The 26,927-nt window shown below is 37.2% G+C and overlaps 1 protein-coding gene across 2 annotated transcripts in view; it reads left to right on the top strand.

Moving 5' to 3' along the window:
* Positions 1-26,927, top strand: part of sfmbt2 (Scm like with four mbt domains 2) — a 77,371-nt gene that overhangs the window by 35,766 nt on the left and 14,678 nt on the right. For both annotated transcript variants that reach the window (XM_023278460.3, XM_023278459.3), the window contains 9 exons: positions 12,009-12,097; positions 15,101-15,350; positions 17,501-17,598; positions 18,761-18,862; positions 20,398-20,628; positions 22,509-22,635; positions 22,727-22,840; positions 22,923-22,965; positions 25,855-25,922. In XM_023278460.3, coding sequence (XP_023134228.2) covers positions 12,009-12,097; positions 15,101-15,350; positions 17,501-17,598; positions 18,761-18,862; positions 20,398-20,628; positions 22,509-22,635; positions 22,727-22,840; positions 22,923-22,965; positions 25,855-25,922 — 1,122 coding nt within the window. The remainder of the gene's footprint in view (positions 1-12,008; positions 12,098-15,100; positions 15,351-17,500; positions 17,599-18,760; positions 18,863-20,397; positions 20,629-22,508; positions 22,636-22,726; positions 22,841-22,922; positions 22,966-25,854; positions 25,923-26,927) is intronic.

Here is a 26,927-nt window from a genome sequence, read left to right as displayed (position 1 = left end):
CTGCCTGCAGTTCAGCTGAGAAGTCTGAATTTTTGTCGCATGACTGTTGATCACAGCTGAGTCACTATTGGCTTCACAATTGCAACAAGAAGCACGGATTTTTGTTCTTTTATACAGAATCCAGCACAAGCCTTTATATTCGTGGCAATTTTTAAAATGAAACATTTAGAATGAAGTGAGTTTGATGAAATGTCCAGATTTTAGGTGTAGATTTGGTTGTTCTTCTGAACAAATAGTCAGACATAACATAAAAATCCAAGGATCTCTGGAACATACAGTTGTGCTCAAACGTTTATATATCATTGCAGAATTTGTAAAATACTATTGAGTGATAATAAATAACTTTCTCTGACCACTAACCCTAAATGAAAGAAAAGCTTTTCCATAATCAAACATATCTTCTAAAAAAAGAAAAAATGAGGACAGTATTTCACAGATTTTACAAGAGTATTTAAACTTCTGAGCATAAGTTTATAAAGTCCAATGACTCTTTGTGTTTTTATAGTTTCTGGCTCCCAAAAATGGTGTCATTTTGGTAATTATTTCAAAACTATATGCGTTTTAAAGCTGCTTGTGGGTTTCCAATGTTTTTCACAGTGAGATGATTCATTTATGTGTGTGTAGGTGTGTTTTTCATTTTTTAGATTAGATAGAACATTACAATTATGACCTTGTGTACTTAAAGGGATAAAATGGTTAAATTCAGAATAAACCCTTTACCTCTGAGTTTTTATTAAAAAATATTTGTGTAAAAATGCTAAATATTTATTGATATTGACTAAAGTTGACATTTTACTGTGATACATTTTGAGATATACCACCTGGTATGGATATTATAGAACAGTATAAACATTTTAAACAGTGATCAGCAGTAAAAACAGTGCAGGCTGCTCAGCTGTCTCTATGAGATATGGAGTCCTTTAAAAAGCACAATGTGGGTAAAAGTGTTCAGCAGGCAGTCACACTGTGGGGGAAGGGCTGCACTTTAATTACATAACCACACACTAATCCTGTTTTAGAGCTACAAATGGGAATCATTTCTATTATTGATTAGCAGTGTTATATACAGTATTTGACCTGACAAACAGTGACAAAAAGCTCAAGATAATGGCTTGAAATTGTCTTGTTTCACCAAACTAAAAGTCCAAAGTCTGAAAATATTCAGTTAACTTGTGCAAAAAAAAGAAAGCAATGCAGCAAAACTCCTGGAACTAGAGAGCAGCTGGTATTTCTGCTTTAAAACAGCTGCCTGATTATCCAACTACCTGACAAATCTAAACAGGAGATTACAGCAATTGTACAAGGTCCACCAGATAAGGATTTGATTTGATCACTCAAAATTACAGCCAGAAAGATGACAAAACTGCTGTCACGAGAAGAAGAGAAGGGAAAGAAAGCACAGATGTACAGCAGCTATTAACCAACGAATGACAACGCTGCATATCAAACCTCAAATATTCAAGATACCCTACAAGGAATCAAACATCAGCAGTCAAAAACAAACTCACAAAGAGACTTTTAAACTACTTTAGAGTCACATCTGAGACGTACTCCTGCAGATAACAGCCTCACTTAGCTGACATGGTCCTCATGTCGGAATAAATGCAAACGTAGAGCTTTTAACAGCCGGAACAACCATCGTAAAGATTCATTTGTCTCTCTGCCAGTTAAACTTATTATTAGGAAGCTCGTAACGTCTGCGCTGATGCTGCCTTATTCCAAGACAGTTTCCTCCAAAAACTGAGCAAAAATCCTCCATTTTTAAAACTTGTTTGATACTCAACAGTCTAACACAGCACTGAATGACAGTTTTATTATTTGATATTAAATTCTGATATTGTGACATATTGTACTTTGACTTATTAAATTATCACTAATATAATAGTTGAAGTCATGCTGCCCCTTTCCGATGTGAAAACTGGAACTCTGGAGCCTAAATTTTTTTGAAAGGCAGGTTTTGTTTTAAGAAATCATCAAAATTACACCATTTATCAGACAGAAACTGTAAAAACAGAAAAAATCATTGGATTTTCAACTTTCTGATGGTCCTCAAACTACTCATCTGTCATGTGCCGTTCCATTAGAAAAAATATCCAATCCAAGCTTAAAATTTTCATATTCCATCATTTATTCTACGTTTTAACTTAAAAAATAGCCAAAATAAACTATTTGCTCTAAACAAATTCTGCAAAAAATTAAAAATTCTGTGTTAGTTGATGCAACTGACAAACAATAACTGATTCAGCTGCAACTAACAGTAATCTGACTTTAGTAATCTGGGCTTTTGGGATGAAATGCAGCCTTTGTGTTGACAGAGCAGAGAGAGGACACGTAATTAAAAATGTAAAAAAACATTCTATTTATGGTATGTAGAGTTGTCATATCTTTTTCCAACGTTCGTAGCATCTGTGGCCACTTGGGGAAAAAAGTTGTACATGTTGATTCCAGTTATGGTAATTTTTTATAGAATAGAATAGAATAGTATAGAATAGAATAGAATAGCCACTTTATCGTCATTCATAACATACATTGCACCTACTTTTCTTTTGTACTATGTATGACATATTTGCACTGTTACCAAGCTGTGTTTTTGTCTTATTTCTTTTTTATTTTTATTCCTATATTATTTGCTATAGATTTGTATATATATATTTATCCCTATTTCTTAAATATTCAATGTTCAGTCATTGTTGCACTGCCTGCTGTACGTGCCTTTTTAATTGCCCCCGGGGACAAATAAAGATTTCTGAATCTGAAACACTATAGATTGTAATATAAAATGTAATATAAATTTTAAAAAAACAATATAGCAGTGGTTTAAAACAGTGTAGCAGCAGTTTGAAAACGGCAAAAACAACTAATCAAAGGAATTCAGCTGTGCTTTTTTATTGAGTTCTGCTAAAAATCTTTGCCCTCTTCTGACACTTGGAGTTCTCTCTGCTTCTAGCTATGGATGCTCCGTTTCCATCGAGGTGCAGGAGTTTATGTTGCAGTGAAAAAAATGAGTGTATAGTGAGTAGAAATGACAGGAACAAAAACCGTCCAGAAACTTCCAGCAGCCTGCTACAATAACACACTTATCTTGTAGAAGAAGGTGGTCTGAGTCAGACACACAGCTGTAGTTTCCACTAAACGTCCCTGCTGTAACCTCCAGATTTGCATTTCCTCATATTGGCTGTGCGTCTCTCTTATAGAGAAGCGCATTTGTTTGTGTCACTCAGCTTCATTTTCATCAGCAGAGAAGCGACTCCAAGGTTTTTCATGAATGGGGACGATCAAAGAAAACAGAACACTTCTTTTCTGTGCAGTTCTGTTCATGCGGGTCTTTTTTTTAAACACTTTACCCCCAAACTGCTTTCATGAACTCTGAAAACGTTGAAACTGAAACGCAGCAGCAATAACTTTTCTCTTGCTAAACACGCACACAAATTGGACGCTGCAGTCTCGTGGCCTATGTGGAAAGCCTGTCAGTTAAGATGGAAGCCGGCGTTTGGGAGTGACTTGGCTTCCTACCCCTCGCTCATCTCCATGCCAGCGCCTAATGACTGGATGGAACGGAGGGGAATCAGGCGTAATTTGCTCCCATTAACTCTGATTAGAATCTGTTGCACTGAAAAAAAAAGAGGAGGAGAAAAGCGGAGGTGATTTTTCTTCTTTAATTCCAACATTGATTATCTAAAGTAAAGCTTGTGCACAGAGCCAAGTGTGTTTACAGAGAGGCTGCTTTCATACCTCCACATTCCTGTTTGCTTTGTGCTTTTTCTTTATGTTGCTTGGAGACTCCATGCAGCAGCTCCTCTGGGACTGAGGAGGAATAATGTAGCGCTGTGGGGGGAGGAGGAGTGTGTTTTAAAGGATCTCCTCCCTCAAGGTTAATTATGCACTTATTGTTATGTGAAAGTCAGGAAAATAAAGAATCACCCCAACAGAAAAAGAGCTTCGGTGTAATGAATCCGCACAGAAGGAGGTTGAAGTTTGAGCTTGTGCGGCTTTGGATGAGCTCTAAACGGCCTCATGACTAATCTGAGCAGGATCTGTAAAAATAGTTTATCTATTCCTGCACACCAGAGATCAACGCAGGAGTGTGTACGGCCTCCGTGTGTGTGTGTGTGTGTGTGTGTGTGTGTGTGTGTGTGTGTGTGTGTGTGTTGCAAACATCCAGCAGCAGCAGCAGCGAGGAAAGAAAACAGTCTTGCAGGAAAAAACACTATTATTACTGGAGCGTCTGGGTGTTTGCTGTTCATGTTACCGTTGCAGGAAAAGCGGCTCCTCCCGTGTCGACACATTGATTTATTGGCCAGAAAATTTCCACAGTTGATGATTTGATTCGGGCAGGACCTCTGGAGTCCCGAGCCACCAGAGGATTTTATCGATTCTGGTCACATAAGTCAATTATGTATTTAAAATCCTGAGCCTCTGAGGAGCAAACTGTCACTTCTGCTGTTGTTTAAACGCAGTCTGTTTTGGAATCCGGCCAAAGGGAGCGCAGGGTTTTCTGATGTTCAATAAGGAGAAAGTGAAGGAGGATTGAGCCTCCACAGCTTGACATTGTTTGTTTTACCAATTAGAGGTCAAAATGTGACGCTCCTGTGGGTGATTTGCAAAGAGGATTTGTATATATTTCACTGCATGTGTAGTGTGAAAAACCTTTATTTTCTTGTCTGAAAAGCCGCAACTTCTCGCACTGTCGGTTAAGTCATCCACACGACTGTCCAGTAAACATTAGCAGGACGGAAAAACAAAGAAACAAAGAGAGTAAGAAGCCACACAAAGAAAAATATCTGAAAAAATAAAGCAGAAACATAACAAAGAAAGAGTACAAGCACATGCCTTCTCGAGTACATGCTTTTCTAAGTGTGTGGTTTGTTTGCAAAAAGAGCAAAAAGTTATAATAAAATGTAAAGGTGCCCACATGCAATAAAAACTGTAAATGTAAATGTGTTAATTTAGAAAACAAAAGCTGATTTGTGCATGAAACTCTCGCAAAAAAGTGCTACAGCTGAATCCCTGAAAGGCTTTTTTGTTGTAAAGACTTGAACAAACCTGTTAATGTTTAGCTGATAAATTACCCTGTTAAAAATGTAAGGTAGCCATTTAAACTGCTTTATCAAACTAATGTACTTTGATTGTTTTTCCAACAAATGCTTTGAATTGGGCAGTAAAGCTGAAAAGTCCTGAAACATACATTTAAAGCAGCTAGTATAAACCTCACAAGGTTTGATTTCATTAAAAGTTCTTCAAAATAACTTGAAATAAGATTGAAATTTTTTGATTTTAAAACTAATTACAAACATGTAGATGTAGAAAGGACAACCGTAATCTCTACGTGGTTTACTGCAGTCGTTCCTCATTACAGAAGAACAACATTGTTAAAATTCCAGCACTTTTTCCGATAACGCGGCTACAGGAGTCACAGAGCTCAAAATGTGAACACATGCTGCTGAATAAAGACAGCAAAACCATCCTTCTCTTGATGCTAATCCACTCACAACTCTTTTCCAGACCCACTTTGTCCATAAAAATACTAAAAGAAGGCGTCCAAAACTGTAAAAAGAATGCTCTAAACTACATATAAGCTTTTTGCTGAGCATATATTTACATGTAACCCTGCTGTAATCACCAATATTTCAGTTAAATTACATATTTTCTTCCCAATAATGGACAGATTGCAGTTAGATTTATTTTAAATTACATATTGAATTACACAACACTGTCACATGTACCAAGTTATTCTCTAATACTTATTGTTTATTGGTTAGTTTGAGCATTTCTGAGCTTGAATTCTAACGAGGGACTGGATGGAATTAATCACACACATGAGAATTATAATGGAAATGCAGTGTTCTCACTAAACAGAAAAAATGTAGACTTTTTCTTAATATCATGAAGTCTTTTTCTTGGGACCAATCCTCAATCATAATCTGTAGTCTTTGACTAGGACTGAAACTCCACCTACATCACTACTGAACCTGCTAATATCATAATTTACCGTTTGGTTTTGATTAAGGCTGTTATCGATTAACTGCTGTTAGTAATTTCAGATTTGACCAACAAGAAGGAACACATCACAAAATGTTTGGTAGATTTGCTGCAGCACCTGGTTGTGTCTTTATTAAAATCATTATAATTTTCTGTTTGATTTACAGTTCAACATTGTGGTGTTCCTCACATTCCTCATGTAAGCGAGCTGGGTTTGCACACGGCATTAAGTGTCAGCGGTTCAGAACTGGTTCAGCAAACAGATAATTACCTGCTGTCATCGATCAAGAACAACAAACACCAAGCTTTACAGATAATAAGAAGAAAAGAATGAGGCTAAAGCATTAGCGAGTGTATAACTGTAAGATTTATCTAGTCCTCTATATAGTATTAAAATTTTAAAAAAATCATCTGGATATAATGTTCTCTGCAACTTTTGCACTGTTTTTTTCTTATTTATTCTTGTACTGCTTTTGTACTTTTTCTTTTGGAGCTGCTGTAACGGTGAACTTTCCCCACTGTGGGATCAATGAAGTTTATCTTATCATATAGCATCAACCAGAGACTTTGACTCAGAACAAAGACACAAAATCTTGGTTGACTGAAATCGTTCCGACTGTTTAACCAGTTGATGAGGAAAAATAAATCCCAAACTTGTTGGACGATTATAAGAAAAGAATGAACTTAAGGCAGTAACAAGTCCTACAGTAAAATACATACAAAATCTAACCTGTTAGATGCCAATATATAGATGTAAAGTACTGACTAAACCAGATCTCAGCATGGAAGGTCTGAAAAAGACAAAGGACTGAACTGAATGCTTGTACTTCCATTGTAGCCGTCTCTAACATCAGCCAGACTTAGGCCGAAGTCACAAAACTATGCGTCAAAGAAAATCTTAGTTGACTAAAATTATGTGTATTGTAGTCGGTAGATAACAGTCTGTTCCTCCTGCCACCAAAAATAATCGATTAAACCTGGAAGGCTGCTTTTTGTTTAATAAAAATTACCCAGACGATTGTCCAACCAAGGAGAAATCGGTTCAATAACGGCAAATCGACGGGGGAGAATGTCGTTAAAAAATCATTTCCAGCCTGGCCAATATCAATTTTCATATAAAATACTACTGCAAAATAAACTTTTTTGAAAAATCATTTTAACAGGTTGCCTTTTATAAACTATTCAAATACAAGCTTTTGATGTGGTTTCTTCTGTCTACTAAATATTCAGGGACTTTTTGGCTGAACTGCAGGCAGTGTTTCCATATAGCAGTTAGGAGACAAGAATTTAGAGTTTCTTAGATTATTTTTTTTTCTGTGGGGACTTGGGGGGGAAAGAAACTGCACATGCTGATATCAAGTTCTGCAGTTTAGTAGAATAAATAGTCAATGAAATGTTTCTGAAACTGTAAAAACTGAGAAAACGGTCAGATTTTCCACTTCTCCTTGAACTACTCTGGATCTAAATCTAAGCCTAAAATTGTGATATTTCCTCAAAATCTATTTCTATTTCCTCAAAACTAGTCATGATTGGTCTGTTTCCATAGAGGTGCAGGACTTTATATTGCAGTGGAAAATTAGAAAACTTTCAAGATAAGAGCATGGGCGTTCCTGGCTTTATTAAATAATGCTGCTGTAAAATAAACTTTTTTGGGTTTAACAGACTCTAAACTATTGAAATATACACCACTGATGTGGATTCTTCTATCTAGCACCACTTAATGCTGCTGTTGAATCTAAAACCCGTGTTGTTGATGCATTTTACTGTTTACTCATGACTTAAAAATGCAAAAAACCCCCAAAAAAAACAGATAAGATCTTGATAAACACAATCCACATGCTCACACTAGTGTTCTCTCTTAGCTTGGAGATATAAACCCATTCGTCACCAGTAAATCAGATAAAAAACAACAACAAAAAAAAAAGATGTTGATCTGAGAAAAAATACTTGACTGAGCCAAACAACCTAAATCCAGAACCCATTTTCATTATCAGCGGCGGCACGCTTCAGTGTCTGGACTCCAGTTCTCTTTCACTTGGGCTTGATGCTAATCCGTGCTGCAGGGAATGTCAGTTCTCACGGCGAGTCGGACTCATTCTGCAACTGTGACTCATTTGGCAACGTCTCAGCGACTCTAACAAGTGTCTCAGTTTGTCAAGTTTTGTTTTTTCGTTTTTCTTTCGTGCCAGTCACTGACAGGAAAAACATCTTCCTCCAAAATTCCCTAGAATGTACACTCAGTATTTTGGAAAAAAAAGGAGGGTGGATGGAGGCTGATATCAGGAGTGAAACGAAAAGCAAAGCAGATCTTACGTAACTCTGGTGCACCATGGGAAACAGGAAGTATACCAAAACCACAGGTCCCCATGCAAATTTGCTGGAACATGTCTTTTTGGCTTTTGAGACGGAGCTCTGGTCCACCTGGTGTATCAGAGTGTAAAGCTAAAAGTCATGTGAGTCTGTTTATATTGTCAGCTTATAAGGTTAGCATTCACTGTAAAACAGGTTTTGCAGTTAGATTCTTACAAATTCAACATAGATGTGATTGATTTATTGCTGTTTTTGTGCCTTTTTGCTTGTCTTTATTTTGTTTTTTTATTATTTAAATGAAGACTGATTGTGCACAGAAACACAAAAAGGTTCATTAAATCTCAATCACAACAATTTCTGTTCAACCACCTCTAATTTGCCTGAAAGCGTGCCAGCACACTGGAAAAAATGCCCTCTCAAAACAAGAAAAAACAACTTATTTCAAGGAACTTTTACCCTGAAATAAGTGAAAAAATCTGCCAACAGAACAAGTGAAAAATGTCTTGGTAAGATTTCTTGAAATAAGATATGATATTTAGAATATTAAGATCTCAAAATTAGCTGGGAAAACTTATTTTAAGCTCTATTTTACCAGGATTGTCAGGTTTGGGTGTCTTAAAATAAACCAGACAGGCTAAAAAAAAAACAAAAAAAAAACAGTTTTTCACTCAAAAATAGAGTTTCACTTTCATTTAACCTCCTAATCTGAGATGTATTAACCCTCCTGTTGTCTTCATTTACAGACACCAAAAAATATTTTTTCCTTGTCTGAATGAATCCAAAACATCAGCCAAAAAACTTCCCAAATTTCTGAAATTTTGCAAAACCTTCAGGAAGAAAATTCCAATAATTCGTAAAAGTTTCCCTTAAAAGTTTTATTTTAAAAAAAATAAAAAAAAATCCCCCAAATTTGGCAAGAAATTTCTTGTAAATATTTTCAGAAAATCAGTAAAAATCTTCCAAAAAAATCCTAAAAATATCTAAAGTGATTACATATTTATCAGTGAAACTTCTAATATTTTCTTTAAGAACATTCACAAAAAATCAACCAAGATCCAGTGAAATTTGCTGGATTTTGGTTGATTTTTATGTGAATGTTCTTAAACATTTTTAACATTTCTTTTTTTCCATCAAAAAATGTTAAGAGATTTCCCAAGAATGTTGAAAATGTGGACATCAGAAGTTTCACTGTGAAAATATATATATTTTTTCCCCACATTTTCAAACTTTAAAACGGGTTAATTTGACCTGCAGGACGACATGAAGGTTAAACTTAGTGAGTTTTCTTGTAAAATCCAACTCAAAACAAGATAATTTCAAGATAGTTTGACTTAACAAGATATTTAAGATGCATTGTCTTAAAACAAGTCCCTCCATCTGCTGAAATGTCTCTTGTTAAGAGAATTCATCTCAAATCAAGTGGGATGAGACATTTTGACTAAAAATAAGACAAATAGACTTGGTAAGATTTTGAGCTTCTGCAGTGTATCCAGTTCAATCCTGCGTCCTCACATCTGACTTAAAGTCTGTCTGCTGCCATCAATAATTTCTGTGATTTCATATGGATTTTACTGTTGCATTTGTGAATTCTTTAGGCCCATTCTTTTGGGATTGATTTAAGCTTTCAGCAGGACTTCAATTTCTCTTTTTTTTTGCTTTTTCCCCTGCGAGAAAAAACAAGAAAACTCTGCAGTTTACTGAAAAAGGGCCGCTTGTGGTGAGAAGGCTCAAAATAATTCTTCCAGTAATAGAAGTGTAGAGAGAAATAGGAAGGAAATGCAGTGGAAATGTCAAATAAGCCTTTAACTACTGAATATGGGCAGATTAAACTACAGAGAACTCACAGCACAGTAAACCTACACCGGTGTTCTCACTTATCTTGATCTGACGTCTTTTCAGGACGGTGTGCTCAGTTTCCAGTTAATTAGTCAAAATGAATGCCGTCTAATACGACAGCTCTGCAAAAAATCATGAAGGTTATAATGTTCAGGTGGTGCTGCCTCGAAAATAATGAATCTACACCTCTCTAAAATAGTTTCCTTATAAGTAAAAGTGCCAGACTTGGTGTCTGCTAGATGCACCTGAAATGTGTACCTGAGCATTTATCTTTACAGCTTACTTGTACTTTGAAATAGGGGAATAAGAGCTCGCCACCTATCTCAGATTGACGTATTCATGTTTGTTGAACCTTCTGAACCCCAAATCAATCAGAAAGTTTAAAACATGCATTGTTTTTGATAAATTACATCATTTAATAACACCAGAAACTGTAAAAACAGACAAAATGGTCAGATGTTCCTCATTTCCTTGAACTACTCAACTGTAATGTGCCGTTTCAGTCAAAACCTTCTTCAAATCTAAGCTTAAAATTGTGATATTTTATCAAAATAGCTTTGTTCTATGTGTCTCATTTTAAAAAAATCACCAAAAATATACAGTTTGCTTTAACTGGATTCTGTAAAAAAAGAAAAATTCTGCTTTCTGCGACGCAACTTTGAAGCCATTAGTGACTCAGCTGTGACCAACAGTCACATGACAAAAATTCAGGGACTTTTTGGCTGAACTGTAGGCAGTGTTTAGACAGAGCAGCTAGGAGATGAGTATGTAAACCAATTAATAAAAATGTAAGTAGTAAAATATCTATAGTACGTAGAGCCGCTGTTTTTTTCCCAGTATTGGTAACGCCTGTGGGTACTTAGATTTCAAGTTATCAATTATTGTAGTGAGTAATTCAACCTACAATTGAATTTCTTTATGGTTTATGGCATTATAACCTGAAAAAATGAGTGAAAAATGAGCTCACAGTGAGCAAAAATGTAACAGGAGTTCAGATCTGGTTTCAGTTTGACCAATGAAAACCAAGCCTTAAAAGCAATCCTATGAATACAACAATGGACAGTTTAGGGAAGGTTTAGCCAACACCATCTTTATCATTTATTGTAATTTTTGTTGGCATTTCCATCAGCTTTTTCGATCATTATTCAAGGTTTCTGTGCTTTTTTCTTCCCTCTGATCAGTTTTAAAATATCATTTAGAATTCCGTCACCATTTTTTGCTCGCAGAGGAAGTTACAAGTAACCTGGTGACCTCTGACATCCGAAAGTCTGGACGAAACTTGTTTCTGTTCCCTCACTTCAGCACAGAAATTGTCACTTCAGCTCCACAAAAGAAGCCACAACAAAAATTTGCAGCTGTTGTTTTGCACAGTAATGCAGAAATGACACCAGTGAAGGCGCCACTAGTCAGCGTCGCTCATTTAGCTGTTTACTTCTGCAAAAGCCTGCCAGATACGTCTTTTCTTACTTTTCTTTTGCACACGGAAGCTTCAAACAGTCTCAACTGAATCATAAATCAGAATGGAGGATTAATTTTTGCAACGCCAATGAAGCTATTGACGTTTTAGAGGCTTTTCCAGGAAGTAACTCGACATTTATGCACAAAAATAATCTAATTCAGAGACATTTATCATTAAAATAGTGGCACATCTGCTGTTTTTTTTTTTTTAAACTGCATCCAACTGAAAACACCTGCATTAGATGTATAAAATGCATGTTTTTGCATGCACTTCCTCGTGCATGCTGTTCTCTGGGGACTTAACGGTGCTCTGAAGTGGCACACATTTAATAATTAAACAGGAGAACACAATAGTCTGCTCGTTTTCCTCACTTTGGTTCTGTGCATGTTATTCAGAGTTTTCTTCACGTTTTATCTCTTTGTAGCCATCAAGGAGAAATACAACGACTGGACGGAGTTCCTCATTCAGGACCTGACGGGCTCCAGGACGGCGCCAGCAAACCTGCTGGAGGGGGTGAGTGTGCATTCAAATGTTTCATAGGGGAAGAGTATTAGTTACTCAAGATTTATAGTACTAAAATAATACATAAATATATAGTAAAGACATCTTGATACTTGTGTTTTTGTTTCCATACTTGTCTCCAATCTGCTCTGTGCAAACACTGCCTGCAGTTCAGCCGAGTCCATCTTTGTTCAGTTGCACCAAAGAGTGCAATTTTTTTTGTATTTGACAGAATTTGGTTAAAATTTAAACTGAGATATGTAGAATAAAGTGACTTTGATGAAATATCACAATTTTAGATGTGATTGGAGACCAAGCTCAGATTTGGTTAAGTTTTCCAACCGAATGCCTCAATCACAGGTGAGTGGGTATTTCAAGGGCCATTAGAAAAATTCCTTTTTTGGTCGTTTTCACAATTTCTTACCCTGGAAAATGTTATATTGGTGATTTTTTTTTTTTAAAGGATAACATTCAAACCCATTAGCAGGTATCGGCCTTTAACAGTTATATTTACAGTCAATAACAGCTCATATTAACTGTTTATTTTGTCAAAATGAAACATGAAGAATAAAGCAATTGTGATGAAATATCACAATTTTAAGCGTAGATTTCTATTATTTTCTTAACAGAACAGCACGTCACAGATGAGTAGTCCATGAAAAGTTGAAAATCGAACATTTATTTCTATTTTTACTGTTTATGCTGCTGATAAATAATATAGTTTGGTCACTTTTAGATTTTTTTTACTAAATCGGATTAGTGCAAAGGGTTTATTTTTGGCTCAATTTTAAATGAGAAAATGTAGAGTAAGGTGAATTTGATTAAATATTGCAATTTTAGGCCTAGATTTAGTTAATTTTCTTGAATGAACAACACGTCATAGATGAGTAGTTCAAGAAAAGTTCAAAATCCAATCATTTTCACCAGTTTTATAGTTTCTAGGCCAGATAAATGGTATAATTTTTGTGATTTATTTGTAACATAATATGGATTTTGGCGTTGGACTGTAAGGGTTAATTGTTTAATGTTATGATTTCTTCTGGTTAATTACGCTTTGTGACAGAATAAAAGAAAAAAACTGTTTTCTGCAAGAACACATGACAGTCTAGTTAACTGTAGCTGCTAACTACGATGCTTCAGGGCAGACGTTTGTAAGATAATTTTCAGAAAAAACACACTTAGAAATAGCATATTTTAGCCACTATGGTTACAAACGTTAAGAGTCTGCTGCTCCTTTATGTTTATCAGTGTTACTACCCTAGTAGTGTTCTGCTATTGGATTGAATTACTGTAAAATAATATTATGGTCACAAGGCTGTTGTGTTCTTTTGTGCTGCTATTTGATGCCTGTGTTTGTATAAGACTATTAGTGTCAACCACCTCTGGAGATAGCAGGGGTTGTGAGTCTCTGGCATCATTATTTTTGGGGGGTCAGAGGCTGAAAGTTTGGGGACACCTGCAGTAGAGGACAAAGAATAAATTTAACAAGGCTTATTATCAGTGAAGTCTGGAGGGATTTTAGATAAAAGGAAGCTTTACGGGACTGTTTTGGGGTAGCTGTTGCAAGAAAATAGAGGACATTTTCTTTAGTTTGCTATAATAGAAACACAACTGACCATTAGGATAACTGCTATTGATCAAAATCAATGGCTGTCATAAACATTTTGGGTATTTTGTGCCATTATTTAAATGCTAGCAGTAAGAAGATGAGTGAAACTGGAGACATCAGGGTTGATTAAATGGAGGGTTAAGGAAATTTTGGAGCATCAGAACATTATTTTCTTGCACTATAAAGAATCTTGGGCATATTTGTGCCTTTTCTGCATTGATTTATGATTTAAACATCCTTATTAACAGACAGAAAAACACAAGAATGGTCCAATTTTCCACTCATCTTTGAACTATTTACCTGTGATACCTGTAAACTTAGCCAAATCTAAGAATAAAATTGTCATATTTCATTAAAATCGCTTTATTCTATGTGTCTCATTTAAAAATTCACCAAAAATATACAATTTGCTTTTACCTGATTCTGTAAGAAAACAAAAAATTCTGTGCTCCTCACTGTAACCATGAAGCTATTAGTGTCTCAGCTGTGACCAACAGTAACGTTAAAAAAACTCAGTGACTTTAAGTTCATTAAATGGAGGATCAAGCAAAATTTAGAGCATCAAAATAGTAATTTCTTGCATTGTGATGAATCTTTATGCACCAATTTGTGGCTTTTTTGCATCTATTTCATGTGGAAACATCTTAAGAAAACACCAAATTTAGCCATCAGGTGACAATTCAAAGTATTATGAATTCTACAGGAATGTAATTATGTTTTCCACAACAGATTCAGTCGTCGTTTGAGCTCATGATTCATATTTTGTGAACAAAAAAGACCCAGTCATGGAAAAAAGATCAATCTTTGTCTGAGGTATTTTTGTGTATACTAGTAACACGATGGTGGTTTTTCAAAATAAAAGGCTTCTTTTTATTGGGGGGTTATGCGTTCAAGATAAGTGTATGTATAACAGGCATATAAAGGACTGGTATTAACCTTATTTGACTTTAATTCCCAGAATCTCAGACTATTGCTATGAACTGATAAAACATAAAAAATAAAACCTCACTTTAAAAACAAAAAAGAGTGCAAAAATAAAAGAACCTGCCACCATCTTTCATACTTTTTCTGAGCTCATAAATTTAAGCGTTTTCTCTTCTTTTGAGATTTCCGTCTCAATTAGCGCTCAAAAAGCAAAAAAGCCTTTTCTTTTGAACTCGTGCAGCTCATGTGAACAGGCTAATGATCTGTCCTGGATACTGGTATGATCAGCTCTGCAGAGAAACGGCTTGTTTTTCTCAGGTTTTAATGCAACACCTTCCCTTTGCTGCTGCCTCTTGCTGCTCTTTTCACTGAAGTGTAACTTAAGTAATTAGTCGCTGAGATGATTTGTCTGTACAGCAGCTCTTGTAGTTTTACACTGTTTTCGTTTAGTTTTTCATCACATCTGTGTTCCTGCCTTTTAGCCTCTGCGAGGGAAGAACACGGTGGATCTGGTCGTCGAGGGCTCTGTGTTGGAGCTTCAGGATGTTTCGGATCCGTTCCTTTACTGGCCCGTCCGAGTCGTCCAGAACGTTGGCGGGAGGCTCCGGCTGCGTTATTCTGGCCTCTCTGAGGACCACCAGGCTCAGGATACCTGGCTGTTCTACCTGGACGTCAGGCTTCGGCCCCTCGGCTGGGCCCTGGAGAACCGCCTCGCCTTAGAACCACCAACAGGTGAGAATCTGATCTGTTCACACCTTTTCATTCACAGTCGGCCTCAAACTGCTGTGGTGACGAGCAGACACTTTGATTCTCCCAAAACCTAATTACAGCGTGTTTGAGAAAAATAATTCTACTTGATGAGCTTTGTTTCATGTTTGAAATCTTGGCCCAGACTTCCAGCTTTGTTTGGCAGAAGATCTAACTGAAGTAAACATAGTCTAGTTTTCAGTGAGACTCATAATATTATCACAGTATTATAACTTCATCTGCTTTTCATTATTGATCATTTAATAGTTTGCTTTATAAAATATCTATAGAAAAATTACATCAATCAGTCTTGGTTTGTCCTATCAGTAGCACAAAACTAGAATAGAATAGAATAGAATAGAATAGAATAGAAGAGAACAGAACAGAACAGAACAGAACAGAACAGAACAGAACAGAACAGAACAGAAAAGAACAGAACAGAACAGAACAGAACAGAACAGAACAGAACAGAACAGAACAGAAGAGAAGAGAAGAGAAGAGAAGAGAAGAGAAGAGAAGAGAAGAGAAAAGAACAGAACAGAACAGAAGAGAAGAGAAGAGAAGAGAAGAGAAAAGAATAGAACAGAACAGAACAGAACAGAAGAGAAGAGAAGAGAAGAGAAGAGAACAGAACAGAAAAGAATAGAAAAGAATAGAATAGAACAGCCACTTTACTGTCAAACAGAACATACACTAGTTGGTGCATGCTATGACTGAAATTCCGATGCAACAAGCTCTTCATCAGACTGATAAATACAAAAACAAACTAAAATTCTTATTTACTGTTATGGAAGAAAACCAACAATTAATCACATTTGAGGAGCAAAAGCAAGTACATAAGAGGCACTTTTCTTTAAAAAAATTTTCAATGAGTAAAAGTTGCTTCTTTGGAAAAATAAGATGGAGAAATTTGAAGTTGACAAACGTACCAAGCTAGATTGTGGTCAACACGAATGAATGAAAAAACGCATCATGTTCTATTAAACCTGATGTTGTGGTAAACCATAAAACAACACGGCATCGTTGTTTTGAAAGCTGAACACAGTGTTATCACACTGCTGCAGTGAAATGGCTAGACGATCAGTTATAGATTATGTATTTGATACTCAAACAGTCAAGCAATTTGCTTTTTTTGGTAATTTGATGAAGAATTAGGTAGGATCCAAAAGACAAACTCAAGTTTTAAGAAGTTGGAAGTTGTTTACCCTTCTGAACTCCAATACGTTTTGAGTTGTTTGTTGCTTTTTCCACATTTTGACTCACTGTGGGCTCATTTTTCACTCCAATATAAAGTGCTGCACCTCTGTGGAAACAGAACAACTATGAATTGAAGAGGAGAGAACTCAGAAATGTATTTTATGCAGTAAAAGAAAGTTCTGTCAGAAACCGTTTACATGTTTACACGCCTTACTCTGCATTTTTCACACTGCTCTGGACATCAGCTCCAGAAAGATGTTTCACTGTGCTGTATGTATCTTCAAACAACTTCCTCCTCTGTTTACTGTCTTTAAGCCATCCTGCATTTATTCTATTACTCAAATCTGCTTAATGTTACTCTCAGTCCCTCTTAATTAGTTCCCAAATTTGTGTTCTCTGTGCTCAGTGTAAACACAGCCTACAGTTCAGCCGAATAGTCACAGAAATTTTCTGCAATCTGTTGCAAGTGTGTATTTTCAGCATTTTTAACAAAATAAGACATGTAGAATAGCATGATTTTGCTGAAATATCACAATTTAAAGATTAGATTTTGGTTAATACTCCTGTGAAAATGATGTCACATTGTAATTCTGACCTTTAGAAAGTAAAAAAATCCAAAGTTCGTGCTGTTTTTACACTTTGTGGCTTTGATAAATGGTGTCATTTTGGCAATTTTTTAAAAACATAACATGCGTTACAATCCATCAGAGGTCGTTGGGGTTCAGGAGGTTAAAATCAATGATAGTACAGCAAGTGTCATGATTGAAAAACTTCAAATAATTTCTGATCTGTAACCACTGATACAGGTTCTGAATGCAAATGTTACACAAACTGTTGAGGAAGAAATATGTATTATGCTAACTTTTGTATTTTAAATATAAAAACTAGATTTAACTGAATTCTAAAAAGCTAACTTTAGCTCTGTGTCCATTTCTCAGAGCTCAGGTGTCTGAAAAGCGCCCCCGACTGGCAGCATGCTCTGGAGGACGCTCGACTGGACGCACAGAAGAGTCCACTTCCTCTGGAGGTGTTCAAGGTGAGTCTCACACTCTTCTGATTTTCTCAGTGTGTGTTGCTGGCGTCGAGCCAGACTGCAGGACTACCTGCCTCAGCCGCGATTACCTCTATTGTCTGCAGCTAATTTATGCTATAAAGCCCAGACAATAAATGGGAACGCTCCATTGTACGGCTCGGTAATTTTCCACCAAGTTTCCAGGAAAGAACTTTGCCACTTTGTACCAATTATAGGACAGAAAGACCTGTCTTTGAAAGAAAAACTCAATTTAATCTCAACAGAAAAGCATTTACTATCGGAAATGTAACTTTTTCGCTGACCCACTGTGCGCCGACTACAAGACAAAATAGGACGCAGCGGCAATTATTTGGAACCGTATCAGCTGAATGCTTTTTCTACGTTTCTGTGGGAAACACTGAGATATGATAACAGTGTTTTTGCTGTTAGAGCATCAATGTTTCAGACTGAAAGTTAAAAAACTCCCACAGCGTTTCAGCACCAGGCAGCAGCAAACCAAAACAGTGGAGGAGTTACAGATAATACCAGTAAAATAGAGCCAAAGCAGAGCTGCCTTTTACTAAATTTACTGCATTAATCTGCCTCTTTATTCCTGTCAAGGAATTAGCAATGTGCTTTGAACTCACAAAAAGTTTAAAATGCCTTATTTGTGGCCAAAAAATGTAGAGGCAGCTAAAATGATAAAATAAAGTTTGTCACACCAGAGCTACCAGTATAAAAAACGCTGCTCATGGCACAATCTCATTCCCAACAGACAGCAGTTAATCCAAAACAGGAGAAAACTCGTCAAGCTAATTTCTTCCTCCACAGACCCAACTGTCAACACTCTCTGGTAAAGTTGTTTTTTTGTGAATTGAAACAAAAATCTGCGTCATGCAGGAAGTTATGTTTCTCGTTTCCAGCCAGTTTAACATGAGAAAGAGTCAGGTGGTTTGTCTGAGAAGCAGCCACAAACAAAAGAATTAAATAACAGAAATTTAAGCTTTATCAACATCAGATCCAATGGAAATCTCACAACATCCACAAAAAAAAAAGCAAAAAAACTCCCTTCCGTCATTACGTGGCCACCCAGCAGCGTTTTTATGACCTACATGGTCCTGCATGTGTGTGTGTTTTATCAAAAGTGGAGCACATTTGTGTGAAACTCTGGACTTTACTGTGTCAGGACCACGTAGACCTGCCCAAGCACTCCTTCAAGGCGGGTATGAAGCTGGAGATGGTTTCTCCGTGGGAGCAGCTCCAGATCTGCCCTGTTTCTGTCACCAAGGTGAGTCCCACCCAAAAACATGGAGAATTTCAAAGAGAAGCAGACTCCTCCCTCCTGAACATTCTCCAGCTGCCATTACTTTAGAGGCATTAGATTTGGAAGATGCTTTTCCCAAGGTGCTGGCCTCGTTCCTCATGTTTTGGATTCCAGTGACTGGAAAGTTTTGGAAAATGGACCTTCCAGTGTGTTCTTTGGTGCTTCATCTTATGTGTCTCAGGATTTTTTTCTTCTGATTTTAACATGGGGATATAAACTTTTCTTAACTATTTTCACAGTGTTCCATACTGTAAATTGTAATTGATTTTTGACTCATAAAACTATCTACTCTGTGTTGTATTTGAGTTTTTTTCTGCAACTCAGTCAGGTCCTGTTTTTGGAGTAAATTTGCTACAAGTCAATATTTTGTATCAGTTTTCACTAGTTCAAAGCTGAAAATGGGGACCAAAAATATTGAAATTTCATCTTAGATCACTGTCGATGTTTCAAAACATTGTGACTTTCTCATTTTCTAAGCACCAGCGGAAATTAAAGGGATTTTTTTGTCTAACAATGAGTGGAAGAAGAGAGTGTATACTGTGCCAGTTTTCAAATAATTGTGCATGAAGTTCTACCAACTTAGGTTTTCAGAACAAGAATTTACAGATTGTTGTTTTTCGGTGCTATAAATTCAACAATATTTACATTTCAGTATTAAATATTTGCTAATATTTAAAGCTCACTATTATGTGTTTAATGGATTTAACACTTAAAAATACAGCTATTGTTTGCTTCCATACCCAACTTAAAGGGGCAAACCAGTAATTTAGGATTGCACTTGTTGGGAGACAGATGAAGCATAAGATAAAGAAGAATGGCTGTGAATTTCCCATGATGCACCTCCACAGTATTTTTCTTAAATTTGTAGTTTAATGGTGGCTTTGAGAGGCATGTTATCTATCTAAAAATTACTGTATTCATCAGTCACAAACTGAGAACAGAAAGAATTGTTGGATTGCCAACTTTACAACAATTCAGTTGGAAACTCCAAACAAATCCAAGCCTAAAGTTGGGATAGTTAATCAAAATCACTCTATTTTACTTATGCAATTCTGAAATCAAATCTACTTTTTTGTGTCTTATTTAATGATTTATGGTGTTACAACTTCTTTAGATTTTCTCTACTGTCAGCCATGATGGTCCTGTTTCTGTAGAAGTGCAGGACTTTAAGATAAGATAAAGTTCTTTATTTCTCCCCACTCCAGGGGAAATTTACATTGTTACAGCAGCTTTATTTACAATATATACAAGGGTGAAAACATTTTTTAACAGAAAAAATAAAAATAAAAATAAAGTTTAAGTTTACGTTTAGTTTACGTAAGTTACGTTTAAGTTACTTTGCATTGAAAAATGAACCCACAGTGAGTAAAAATGTGACAGAAGCAATAAACAGCGATAAACTGCCTGGAGTTCAGTGGATTAACAATAAAAAGGTGGACACGCATGTGCTGAAGTTGATTAGAATAATGACCAACACCATCACTCTGTTTCCTCTCCAGGTCTACAATGAGGTCTACTTCCAGGTGGCTCTGGATGATTTTTCTGTTGAAACTAAGCCACGGTTTGTGGTGTGTCACACCAACTCGTCTGGCATCCTGCCCGTCCAGTGGAGTCTAAAGAACGGAGTGGGTCTGGAGAGGCCACCGGGCTACGAGGGCCAGGACTTCGACTGGGCCGACTACCTGAAGCAGAGCGGCACCGAAGCAGCTCCAGATGCCTGCTTTCCTGATGTAAGACGGCCGACTTTAAAAGGACTGTTCACGTCGCTGAGGCACAAGAGCCATGCAGCTTTTAGCTCCACATGTCAGCTTTAAAATGAGAGCTTGGCATGTCCATAATTAGATCAGTAGGTCAGAATATAACTGGGTAACTTGACATTATGTGCTGATGGTCAGCACCTAAGCAAGAACTGGTACAAAGCTCTGCTGCAGTTGTCTTGAGGAATCTACAAACTCATGACATGTTCACCAAAAAAACATCTTGCTTATCAGTTGTGGCAAAATTATGGTCAAAATAATGATGAAATTCTCACCAACCAATCAGAAAATGTGCAGAATGATGCAGTGTCTGCTAGAACGTTCTACAGTTTGCTGCATTTTTAAAATGCAATTGAACAATGCAATGAGCACGTCTCTACTTACATATTTTTATATTTACATCATACTTAATGGCTATTTTAATTGGATGCAGGCACACAAAGTATCTGCATATTATTACTAGAGTAAGTAAAGTGAAATCTACCAGCCAGCCATATTAGCCTAACTGAATTATAGATAGGCTAATGGCTAGCATTAGCAGCATATTAAATGATTTTAACCTTGTTATTTAATTCAGCAGTTCCCATCCTGGTGGTCTTATCAAACAGACCTACTGAAAAATGCCAGTTCTGTGATAATCTGAGTCACACTGAAAGCCTCAAGCATTCGAGACGAAACTTCTTGCAAACTAAACCGAGTTGGAAGCTGTTTTTAAATGATCTTCCATTTGGGGTTTTTAGCTGTTGTTTTAAAGCTGCTGTTTGCAAAGTTTACACTCAACTTTTTGTCCATGTATTTGAACAAAATGCAGCCACACAGACTATTTCTTGACATGGTGTCAGATTGTTTAGCAGATGTTCTGTAAACATTAAATCAGTTAGAATTAGCAGTCTCTATTAGATTAAAAAATGTGGGGATCTTCACAGATAATCTGTTCTTCCTGCCACAAAAAATAATGGATAAATCCAGAAAGGCTGTTGATGGAGCACTTTTCTACTTATTAACAGAGACTTTGGTTTGATGAGAGCCTACTGACCAATAATCAGCTAGTCAACTTGGATAGAATTTAATAGAATTTTCTCATGGTAAAGTAAAAATAAAACACAAAAAACCAACTGCACTGTTAAGAAATATGTTTTTTTTCCTCTGTTTAACTGCTTAGCTGTTATTTCAGTTGCCTCCAGTAATATAAAACCGCAGCTGTAGTTTCTTACTGTCAGTCAGTTAATGCCTATATGTCAATTAAGGTTAGTGGACGATAAAAACACCAACAACAAAGATAAAGGTGGATTTTATAAAAGAGACAACATGCAGATTTTCTCTGTCTGCAATTAATCGACTGTTAGGAAACAGATAATAAGAAATGGACATTAAATATGATGTAAATAAGGAAATATATAAGTAACGACACAGATTCATGTTTTAAAAATGCATCTTTGTTTTGTTTGCCGCTGCCAATGTTTTTTTACCTGACCAGCACATGAGTACTACCACACACTGTATTCTACATAATCTTGTGCATTTTCTCAATGTCCTCAAAAAGTTTTATGGTTTTAGACTAATATTAATCCGCCACCGTGTTTCTTGGACCCAGCTGACAGTGTAACATGCACCGAGCCTGTAAAATCAGCTGCAGCACCTGGTGGTAAGAGCCTCCAAGGGGAACATGAGGGTTAAATCAGTTTCAGCGTCTTGTAATCTGAGGCTGGCTTCAGGTTATCTCAGGTCAGATCACTGTCCTGAATGTAAAATAAACTCCAGCTCTCGCTCTCTCTCTCCTCTACCTGCTTCCTGCTTTGCCTGTGTGTGTGGTGTGTGTGTGGTGTGTGTGTGTGTTGTGTGTGTGTTTTCAGACATGGCAGAATAGAGGCTTTGCCAAGGACATGTGGCTGGAGGCGGTGAACCCTCGGCGGCCGGCAGAGGTGTGTGTGGCTCAGATCACACTGGTCAGAGGACGCCTGCTGTGGCTCCGACTGGAAGGTAAAGTCGTCGGTGTTTGCTGTGGATTAAGTGTCAGAGGACTCCTGCTGTGTCTCAGAGTGTGACAGTTCGGCCGTCTACCTGTCTCCAGGTGTGCCGAAGCCCCTGTCAGAGTGCATCGTGGACGTCGAGTCCATGGACATCTTCCCTGTCGGCTGGTGCGAGGCCAACGCTTACCCTCTGACCCCTCCACTCAAACCCGTCTGTACGTACACACCAATAACACGGGTGAATGTTTCCCAGGGAGGGACGGCTTCACGCTAAGTCTCTCTAATTCTTCTCTGCAGGCCAGAAGCAGAAGAAGATAGCGGTGGTCCAGCCTGAGAAACCGTAAGAGAGTTTACCTACAGCTTACCGCCTGTAAACGCTGCCAGTGAAATAAATCAACATTCAGTAGCTCGCCTGCTTGTACTAGCTTTAAGAAGAAAAAACAACTAAATAAGCAGGTGTACGAACGTTAGAAAGGCAGATGTCTCCATATACAGCAGAGGTGTCATTTTAGTCCAGGGCCACATTCAGTTTGATCCAATTTGATCTAAATTCAGAGAATAATAACAATAAATAACAACTATAAATATTTACGTTTGTTTTAGTGCAAAAAAGTACATTCTGAAAATGTTCACATTTAAGGAACCATCTTTTTACAAAACATTTTGAACAAACTGACATTTCTGAAGAAAAAAAAGTTCAATTCTGCCTCAGTTTATCATTTCCACATTACAACTTCCAGATTACAGTTCTAGAAAGGCACAAAACAGTCAGTCACAGCTATCTGGAACCGAACAATACAGGATTTTACTTTGTGATCAAAAAAAAACAACTTGTCAAGGTTTAAAATTTGTTTTGTAATTTACAGTTTTACAGATTTACAACTTGTAGTTAATGTCTTCTCTGTAATTTTTACACTCCCGTGGGCCAGATTGGATCCCCTGCTGGCCAGTCTTGGCCCACGGGCCGCATGTTGGACACCCCGATATACAGCATAAGGTATCATAGAATGGTATTAAATTGCTGTTCGTATAATGTGGCCTCTATGAAGTGAGATTAATTAATTAGCAACTGGGCCTAAGGTCAAGAAGCTGGTTCTTTTTTTAACGTAGCTACGTCACCATGGTAACCGATGCTGCTAACCTGCTTCAGAGGATGTTCTGTTCAGAGTTGTGGATTTAAATCAGCTATAAGGAGTGTCACTATCACTAATTATTTTCCTGATGATATTCTCTGTGGGCTGCACAGTGGTGTAGTGGTTAGCACTTTCACTTTGCAGCTAGAAGATCCCTGGTTCGCGTCCCGGCTTTCCCGGGATCTTTCTGCATGGAGTTTGCATGTTCTCCCTGTGCATGCGTGGGTTTTCTCCGGGTACTCCGGCTTCCTCCCACAGTCCAAAAATATGCTGAGGTTAATTGATTACTCTAAATTGCCCGTAGGTGTGAATGTGTGAGTGCTTGTTTGTCTCTGTATGTAGCCCTGTGACAGACTGGTGACCTGTCTAGGGTGTCCCCTGCCTTCACCTGAGTCAGCTGGGATAGACTCCAGCCCCCCCATGACCCTAGTGAGGATTAAGCGGTGTATAGATAATGGATGGATGGATGGATATTCTCTGTGATCGATACAGATTCTCAGCTGAGGAAAGACATTTCTGCACACCTGTAAGTTAGTAATCAAACTGAATGAAGCTGCTCTAGCAGGCAAACCGTAAGCATCGCGTTGCCACAGTAACTTCATTACATTCAATAGGAGGTGTTTTACACTTCTTGGTTTACTCTTACTAGAACACAGATTAGAAAATTGAACACATTCTCTAAACAACAATAATTTCACTTTGATTTGGCCTAAAACTTAAGTGGCTTTCATGTAATCCTTCATTATGTGACAGTGTCTGACATACAAAATATAAGGTTTAAAGTTTAGCGACTCTAATGTACAGCTGTCATGTTAGAAATAAACTTAGAAACTTAGGCTGGAGCAAACTACCATGGGTCTTTTTTTTTTTTACGATTTTGTCATTTTATAGATTAAATGGTTTATAAAGTAAATGAGATTTTAAGACAAAATAACGCAGAGAGAATCTGAATTCAAGTTTGAATGTTAAATTGATCTAAAGAACAGTGTGCGTTTTCTTTCCTCGTATGCTTACATTTATTATAAATGTTAACCTTCTAAAACCCAAAACCTGCTGTCAGGGTGTAAAAGACATGTCACTAAAATTATATTATTTATCAAAGTTGGAATTTCAACTTTCGGACGGTGCTTGAACTATATTTGTGACGAATTAAGCTTAAAACTGTGAAATTTAATCAAAATCACTTTATTCTCCATGTCTCAATTTAAAAAAAAAAATACTGTTTACATAAACCAAACTGTGATCTTCCTTTGGCTGAATTGAACTGAACTGCAGGATGTGTTAATACAGAGCAGATAAGAGACATGTATGAAAAATATACATAGTAAAATATCTGTAATACGTAAAGTCACCATTTTATTTCCACTATTTCTGAGTTTTCTCTACTTGTAGTCATGGTTGTGCTGTTTCCATTGGGATGAAGGACTTTATATCGTAGTTAAAAATGAGCCCACAGTGAGTAAAAAACACCCAGGAACCTTTCAGTGTTCAGAGGGTTAAACGAGTTAAACAGAAAATGAAACTGAAATAGTGGCCACATGTATCCGTCAACAGAAATATCTCCGTGACTGAACCACACCTGTCATCTGTTTAACTTTAACACAGCCGGGAGGACAGTTTCATTCATTTATTCTCTCTCCTTTTACCCTTGAGCCAAAATAATTCAGTAAAGGTCTGTTCAGAAACGCTTCAAGGCCTTTTTCTGTCTTTGTCCCACTCCGTCACTCAAAGCCTTTAATTGAAACAGCGACTTTTTAGAGCAGAAATTGCTTTTCCTGCGGCGCTGATTGATTTTGTTGACAAATGACATGTTGCACTGTTTGCCTCGGGAGTACGAGGGGGGAACGGTGGTCAGAGAGCCGGCAGAAATATGAGGTCTTCACTTTGTCAGCTCTCTCATCCAACCACTGATTCCATTTCTCACCTTCAGGGGAATCCGTTCATCAATACGCTACCTTCCCCCCCGCTGCTTCCCTCAGCACACCTGCCTCCGAATGCTGCAGATTGATCCACGGGCTGTTTGCTCTCTCGTTTGATTAGATGAGTCGGATAATTTCATTGATTAGCCTGACTGGACTGATTGCCTCTTCCTGTAGGTTGGCTCCATCCCAGCCGGTAGAGACGACCCCCGTCAACCACTGCCTGCCCGTCACCGTGGACTCAGGTAATCAAAAGCCTGTTAATTAACGCTAATGAGCTGCAGTGATGAGGGTTGAGGGGAAACGCTGCTCTTCAGATGCTCCTTCACTCGTAGACATCATGAATCTGTGATGTTTACTGGGTGTTTTAAGTTCCTCATAATAATTCTACATGAAAAAGCCCTTTTCAGAAGAGGAATGTGTTGTATTGTTGGCTTTGCTGATCCGGCTTTATTCAGACAGAAAGAGTCACAGAGCTGTGACTGTTGTCTGTAATTTTACCATTGAAGGCTTAATTCTATTTGTAAATTCTTGTGTTTCATCATTCATTAGGTATTCTGCCCCACTGCCTCCGTAGTTCCTGAAGTGTAATGATGCACAAGTATGAAATACTGGCCTTTTAAAACCAAAAAAAGTCCTCTTTGCTCACAAGCTGTATGCAGAGTTACATTCCACTAGAATGGGTTTTTCCAATTGCCGATACCGAGTGATTGAAGGCTGATGTATTGTCAATATAAAGTTGTTTTTGCTTGTTTATTTATAGTACCATATAGACAGATGTGTAATACGCTACTCTTCGACAGTTTGGGGTCACCCAGATAATTTCATGTTTTCCATGAAAACTCCTACTTTTATCCATGTGCTAACATAACTGCACAAGGGTTTTCTAATCATCAATGAGCCTTTCAACACCATTAGCTAACACAATGTAGCATTAGAACACAGGAGTGATGGTTGCTGGAAATGTTCCTCTGTACCCCTATGGAGATATTCCATTAAAAATCAGCTGTTTCCAGCTACAATAGTCATTTACCACATTAACAATGTCTAGACTGGATTTATCATTCATTTAATGTGACCTTCGTTGGGAAAAAAAAATTACTTCTTTCAAAAATAAGGACATTTGTAAGTGACCCCAAACTTTTGAACAGTAGTGTATATAATAAAAAGAAAACACAAAACTGCCAGGTTAACCCCTTGAACTAAAGAAACAACCATTGGGTTTAAAATGATTATCTTTTTAAAAAAAC

This window comes from Amphiprion ocellaris, chromosome 21, assembly GCF_022539595.1.
Source record: "Amphiprion ocellaris isolate individual 3 ecotype Okinawa chromosome 21, ASM2253959v1, whole genome shotgun sequence".
NCBI lineage: Eukaryota > Metazoa > Chordata > Actinopteri > Pomacentridae > Amphiprion > Amphiprion ocellaris.
This window is presented reverse-complemented; position numbering and strand designations above follow the sequence as displayed.